Raw genomic sequence first — 7247 nt, forward strand, 5'->3', positions numbered from 1 at the left:
TTGTAATACATATTTGAGATCCTAAATGAATTTAAATGCAAAAGTTTGTACTAAAGCGTTCTAGATCACTTCGAGCACTACAATTTGGTTTAGGTCATTTCCCCATCAAGCTCACTTGAAAAAAATCATAAAATATTAATTTCAAATTGTTAATCTTAAAACCGAATTTCCAGACCCCAAATGATTTCAAATGAAAAAGGTAGTGAATTATGAAGTTAGAGATCTTTTCGTGTACTACAACCCTTGTATAGATTATTTCTCCATCAGATATCATTTTAAAATTATAAAAAAGTAATATTAAATTATTTGTATTCGCGGCAGGTTAAGAAAACCGCCAGTATATATCTATAGTGATGGTTTTATTAACACTATCACCAATAGAAATCCTAGATTATACAGGTGGTAGACGTAAGACAACCCCCAATATAAATTCAATTTACAATGACGGTTCTCTTAAGCCTACTGCTGGTGTAAATAAATGATATGTACTGGGGTAACCTTATTAAGAATTTCATCAGCAGAGTTGTGTCTCTACCAACGGTTTATAGTCATGGGCTCATAGTTCTATTTCCACTAGCTTTTGTTTTTTATAAACCATCGATGGGAAAAACATTGATGTTGAGAAAAATAAATGATATTGATGCCGGTATCACTAGCTCTTCCGGGCTCATTTCTGCTGTGACAGTGGCTATTTCTTTTCTTCCATCGGCGGCATGTGCTTTTGCTACAATTTGGATTGCCTGAACATCGTAGTCAAAAGCGCGCTTCAAATCACTCCGAAGAGAAAGGACGCCATTAGGCCCTAGCATCTTAAGCAACAGGTACGAATAATGCGGTATTGCCATGAATTTTGCTAGTGCTGGGCGCCCGAGGATTGCGTGATATGATGAATCGAAGTCCGCAACTTCAAATTTGATGAACTCTGTACGGTAGTTCGAGGGAGTCCCAAAAGTAACCGGTAGAGTGATTTGTCCAAGTGGCATTGCTGCCTTGCCGGGTACTATGCCATAAAAAGGCGTGCTTGTTGGTGTAATCATCCCGGCGAGTTGTAGTCCCATCTTTCTTAGAGTTTCTGAAAAAATGATGTTGAGTCCGGCTCCCCCGTCGATTAGTACTTTCGTGACAGTCATACCAGCAATAGTTGGATCTAGAACCAGTGGGTAATGGCATGCATTTCCTACGCTAGTCCATTGGTCTTCTCTTGAAAATTAGATTGGATACTGTGACCAATTGAGACATCTTGGTGTAGCCGGTTCTGCTGCCATGATGGTTCGTAACGCTAGCTTTTCTTGGTGTTTGCTTCTGGAATCTAGAACCCCGGCAAAGATTACTGCTACTGTCCCCCTGGATTTTTGGAATCCCTTGTCTTCGTGGTTATCTTCTTCTTTTTTTTGATTGCCTTCTTTGGTATTCTCCTTACTATCTTTCCTTGTGTATCGATCTTTGAAGTTGTAGCAATCTCCGATGGTGTGATTTCCTTTGGGGTGCAAGATGCAACGCATGTTTTCAATGTCGTCATACCTTCTGGGCTTGGAAAACTTCCTTGATTTGTCAGTCACTGCTATGGTGTTGTCTGGTCCACGTTTTATTTCCTGATGTCTGTTGTTTCGAAGATTTTGTCTGTCCAGGTTGTCTCGGTTGTTTCTATCCGGGAATCTTTCTCGTGTCTTTTCCTCTGCGGTAATTATCTTTTCTATCGTTCGTCTAAATTCTTCATTGTTTCTTGGGTTTTCTTTGCAGAAGTCTTGAAATTGCCACCTGGCCATGATTCCATGAGAGAAAGCTTCGATTACTTCTCGTTGGGTGATGTCATGTACTTGAGCTCGTAGTTCACCAAATCGTCGATAGTAATTTCTGAGACTTTCACCTCCTTTCTGCTTGAGTCCTTTTAACTCTGCGTGGGTGATTGGGTGTGTAATGATACCCGCAAAATTTTCACAGAAAGCTCTTTGCAAGTCCTCCCAATTTCTGATTGATCCTGGATTCAATTTGTCAAACCACTGAAGGGGCATGGTTTCTAGGGCCATGGGAAAGAACAAGGTCTTGATGTCATCGTCTCCTCCGGCCAATTCAATCATTTGTGAGTAAATCCTGAGACACTGCCTTGGTTCGGTCTTGCCATCATACTTGGAGTGGTTGGACGGCTTGAACTTGTGAGGCAGTCGTATTGAAGCAAGTCTGTTTGCAAAACAGGGGAATCTATCATGCATTCTGGCTTCTGTGTATTCTGATTCAGCGCCCCCTTCTTGCCAACTGTTGTCTTGGTGAGAGTAGTTTTGTGTGGCTGTCCGAGTAGGAGCTTTGCTTCTGGGCTTTCTTGGTTGTTCGACCCGGTCGTTTTGACTATGATTTCTTCTACTTTCTCTGTTGTGACTTCCACTTGGTCCAAGTCTCTTGAAAGCAGACTTCCTTTGATTTTGATCTTCCTGCTCATGAGATGTTGACCTGTCAGGTAGTCTTGAGCGGGCCCTTCCATCATGCGTCCTTAGGACTGTTGATCGGAGGAAGTCCCGGAGCTGTTCTTGTTTTTCATTGGGATGTGAAGTCGCTCTGAGTTCTTCTAGTGCTTCTCGGATCTTATCGTAGGGTGTATTCGCTGCTCGTCCTTCTTCGACCTCTCGCTCTGATTTTCTTCTATTGTATTCGGCTAGGTCTGACTCATATTTGATCTAAGCTTCTTTGCGCTGCTTAGCACGGCGTTGACGTCCTTGTTTTAATTTGTTCTTTCTCTCTCTGGCTTGCCTCTAACTCTCGGTCTCACCATCATGCCCCTGGGTAAATGGTGATATGTTGGATTCGGATTCATCTGAAGTCCTGACGTTGGGCGCTTCTAGGGGGACCAATGGTTATCGAGGACGGCGAATCATGAATACTTCTCAAGCGTGAGTTGTTCTGTCATCGGCGTTGGTTTTTGTACTGTCAGAGTTGTTGATAACTTCAGTAGAGGCTTCAGGGTCGCAGATCGAGTCTCCTTCTTGGTAGGGTAGAGCTGTTGTCGTTGTTGTGTCAACTAGTCGGGTACTGTTATCCTCAGGAACAAAACCTGGCCAGTGGATGATGCAGTCTTGAGATGTTACGGTTAGTACGAGACCTTTCTGAGCTCCTGTCAGTGGTATTCCAAGCACTGGATTAAGAGATCTTTCAAGCTATGCCCGATAAGACGTTGCCATGTTGTCAAGACCGAACGGAAAAGGACCCATCTTCTTTAGAGTACTCTGAGTGTACTCCGAGTTGTATTCTTGATAGGTTGATGTCGTGTTCCGGAGCCTTATTGGAAAAGAACTCGATTTTCCGAAAGAACTCGGATAAGACTCCGTCTCGGAAGCGGAGCCTGAGTTTGAATCGGATGCGTGAAGCCGCGAAATCTGAGTTGGATCGGACATCGCGAGCTGTGTGAATCTTCCAGCAAGTTGATCTGTCGTTGTCGCCGAAATGGAAAGGTCTTGATGATGATCCGAATCTTCGAGGAGACGGCCTTGGAGCTTGCCATCGTCGCCTGCCTCGCAGATCCATGAACCGAAGATGAAGGTTGATCACGTCGAGAAGATCATGTTGACGAGGTCTGTCGAGCTCTCAGGTGCAAAGTTGCCGAAAGCCCCTACCTGGCGCGCCAGCTGTTGATGTTTGACCACCGATAGCCTGCCACGGGGGTACCCGGGGCAGTATGTTCGGGCTTCAGCGTATGCGGAACTCGACGGTTAACGCAAGAGATAGTCGATTTATCCTGGTTCGGACCCTCGATCGTTGATTGAGTAATAGCCCTACATCCAGTTGGCGTTAGCCTTTTGCGTTGGATTGATTGTCAAGTGTTGTGTTGTTCTGTAAAAGTCGCCCCTCTAGGAACCCTGCCCTCCTTTATATAGTCAGGAGGTCAGAATCCTAGTCGGTTTACAATGAGAGAACCCTAGTAGGATTACAGAATAATACTACTACTAAGATTACATGGGAGGAATTCTAGTTAGACTAGATCTTCTCCCTTTCTTGCGCGGTATCCCGTAGGTCCCGCACCGACAGTGGTGAATGCAGATTATTTCAAAAGACTTTGGTTTGATGAGTTTGATTGGCTAGAGTATAGTGAGCCCACTTATTGCTTATATTGCTATCTCTTCTTTAATTCGGCAAGCCTGAAAAATTTAGGAGTCCTGTCTTTGCCACATCAAGGTTATGTGAATTGGAAGAAAGCTAAGGATATTTTTAATAACCAGAGTGTTTGCAAGACTCATGTAGAGGATAGGCTAAAGTGTGATGACTTTATGAACCAAAGGACAAATATGAGTAGAAAACTAGTTGAAGTAAGCAAGGAAGAAGGAAAAGGATACACGATTCGTTTGACATCTTATTTAGATGTTGCAAGATTTCTCATATTGTAAGGGGATACTTTTCGTGGACATGATGAGACTTCTTATTCCCTTAACAAGGGTACATACACAAAGATGGTTGAATGATATAAAGATAAGGTTGAGATAGCGAAGAAGGCATATGAAAAAGGTTCTAAAAATTACCATATGTTATCTCATCGTATACAGAAGGACCTTACAAAAGCTTTTGCGGAGGAAGTCACAACTGTCATTATGGATGAGATTTGAGGTAGAAAATTCTCAGTGCTTATTGATGAGTCTCGAGATGTATCAATAAAGGAGTGCAATTTGGGGTGGTGATTCTAAGGTTAGTAGTTGATTATAAGGATAGTCGTAATGAACTAGGTTCTTATGGTATGAACTTGATTGTTTCAGTTTGGTATCAAAATTTGAGTTATATTTTAATTGTCTATCCTTCATAAGACATGTAATAATGATGGTCTAAACATCATCACGCTCGCAATATCGTTTTTAGTAACAATACAACACACGGGCATTTTACCTTGTATAAGCTAGCATTTGTAATAGGGCTCAAAGATGTTTGAGGATGCAAACCTATACGTGTAGACTTCCCTTCTCTCCCTCCACGTTCACAAATCTTGTATGCTTTCTACGTTGCATCTTTATGAAAAAGTTTTAGCCGACAATTCGCTGTCATAGTTCCTCTAAAAAATCCGACAAAGTAAAATGGTTGGGTCAGGAAGGATTCAGCTTTAAGATTCATTCGTAATTTGGAAATGGTCGACATGGCTGTGAGTGAGGGATTACAGGGATCATATTTACCCTTGTCTATGAGTCACAAGAAAAGTCCTCTCGAACAAGAAAATACCGAGGGTGAGAATGAACTTGATCCTCCTCGTCCTGAGAACAATTGTAATATTTCCATTTAGCAAAACCAAGTTCCTTGGTCCATCAATCAATCCTACGAACATAATTAACAGAACTTGGAAGACCATACAATTGTCAGCCAATCCAAATGGTACGTGGAAGGAACGTGCGCCCCCATGGAAAAACGGTGGAGCATGCAGTTGGTGACTACAGACGACGTTCCAGCAAGACATTGCCGCGCACAGTAGCCCACAAACTTCACTTCGACTGCCACCGCCAGACATCAGATGGGACGCACGCTCTCGTCCACGCCGATAATGGAGCCATGCATGATCGAGCTACAGCTCGGAGATCGCCTGCTGCATGTACTTGCAGCACCGCTGGTAGCTGACGAAGCCCATGAACCAGAACTCGAAGCCGTCGATGGTGGCCACCTGAATGTACTTCTGCTCCGGCTTGTCGGCGTTCTCACTCGGCCGCACCCTCTTGATCCGCCTCAGGGGCACCACCACCTTGTACGGCACCCGCGCGACGACGGCGTCGCCGCCCGCCGGGGAGGTGACGGCGAGGGAGCGGTCGCTGCGGAAGGCGATCCTGCGGGTGGAGACGAAGAGCATCCCGGCTATGGGCCCGCCCGTGGTGTAGAGGTAGCACTGCAGGGCCTTCACCAGCCGCTCGCCTTTCTCGGCCGAGGAGGAGAAGGCGTGCCGGAACGCGCGCTCCACGCCGCCGGCCTGCAGGATCCGCGCGCCCAGGCTCAGCTTCCCCTTCACCGTCTCCGACAGCTTCGGACCCAGTGTCACTGCACCGAGAAGGCGACAATATATATCAGTTCAACTGCACGTATCTCTCCCATCATTCACTGCCACTGAGCTGGTGAAGCTACATGCATGTATAAATAAAAGCTGTTGACTGGTGCTCACCATGGTCCCTGAAGCTCTGAGCTCGTCTTCTCAGCTTGCTCACCCAGTGGATCACCTGACCCTTGCTGCCTGGAAAACATAACGTGTGAGCTTCTTATTAGCATCAATCAAGGGCAAAATGTTTAGCAGCGAAGCGACAACAAGCTTGAGGGCCGGTCAGCCGGGTGCAGGACTTACTGTGCTTGTAGCCGAAGGAAGTGCAGGGGCTCGGGTGCGTCAACGAGACCGCGAGGCGATCGTCTCCGTCCTGGTTAGCCGCCGGCCGGTCCCTCGTCGTCGTCGTGTCCTCGATGGCGTACGCCGTGGAGGTGACGGGAACTCCGATCACATGGCTGCCGCTCGACTTCTTCATGGCTCTCGATGGATCTCCTTCTCGCGCTACGTACCCAAGTGCCGTGCGGGAGACGGGAGAGAGAGGAGCGTGCGATTGTTGTGCAAGGTTAGGTGGCTCGGGACGGCAGAGCAGGGGAGCCGGTTTAATAAGCCGCGGCCGGCGGGCCGCAGGGGTGATGAAATCTTGGGCTGGAAGGGAGTGGATTCGCGCAGAGTCAGCAACTCCTCATTGGCGCAAGGAAAAGGAGCGGTCCATGCTCGCGGAAAGGGCCGGGCTTACGTGGGGCTGTGTCATCCGCCCGCCGCTCTAGTGAGCTTTCGATCGTGCGCGCGGCCGGCCGGAGTCATCAGTTAGTCAGGCAAGAGGCTATGGCGATCGAGCGGCCCGGCCAACCGTAGGATATTGCTTCTTTCCGCCGCGCGAGGGCGTGGAGGGCTTGCCCCATTTGTCCACGGCCGCTGCGTCGCGGGGACAGGTGGCTCGGCGCGGCGGATGGTTGGCCGCTTTCGAAGAAGCAGCCCATGTGCTCGCACAATCGTTCGTGCGCCGGGTTACGGGTTACGGGAAAAAGCGAGGCTGGGGACGTGGGGGGTGCCCTGCCATCATGCCCAGGGGGGCTCGGGGAGAGGGAGGTCCGAGGATCTAATTCTAATATATGGATGGATTTTCTTTGTGCGTGCTTAGCGTCACGACGTATGCGCAGCCCATACCGTTCGCCACACAGTGCCCCGCACGAGACGCACCCGTCCTTGTCGCTGCGCCCCGGCTCCCTCCTAGTGACACCGCTCCCCTCTCTCCGAGCGG

At 47.5% G+C, this 7247-nt stretch overlaps 1 protein-coding gene across 1 annotated transcript; it reads right to left on the reverse strand.

The window, feature by feature from the left end:
• Positions 1–5232: 5232 nt before the first annotated feature.
• LOC136474350 (putative GEM-like protein 8) lies at positions 5233–6536 on the reverse strand. Its single transcript, XM_066471941.1, has 3 exons — positions 6287–6536; positions 6110–6178; positions 5233–5988 (listed from the first exon to the last, which is right to left on the reverse strand). The coding sequence occupies exons 1-3, from the start codon at positions 6459–6461 to the stop codon at positions 5525–5527; spliced, it is 708 nt and encodes a 235-aa protein (XP_066328038.1). The 5' UTR covers positions 6462–6536; the 3' UTR covers positions 5233–5524.
• Between the last annotated feature and the right edge of the window lie 711 nt (positions 6537–7247).

The sequence above is a fragment of the Miscanthus floridulus genome, chromosome 8, assembly GCF_019320115.1.
Source record: "Miscanthus floridulus cultivar M001 chromosome 8, ASM1932011v1, whole genome shotgun sequence".
NCBI classification, from domain to species: Eukaryota; Viridiplantae; Streptophyta; class Magnoliopsida; order Poales; family Poaceae; genus Miscanthus; species Miscanthus floridulus.

Bases quoted from the DNA above. Each gene is read 5' to 3' on its own strand.
- LOC136474350 (XM_066471941.1), bottom strand. From the start codon at position 6,461: ATGAAGAAGTCGAGCGGCAGCCATGTGATCGGAGTTCCCGTCACCTCC. The intron at 6,179-6,286 runs GTAAGTCCTGCA...TATGTTTTCCAG, and splicing joins TTCCTTCGGCTACAAGCACA to GCAGCAAGGGTCAGGTGATC. The intron at 5,989-6,109 runs GTGAGCACCAGT...TTCTCGGTGCAG, and splicing joins TCAGAGCTTCAGGGACCATG to TGACACTGGGTCCGAAGCTG.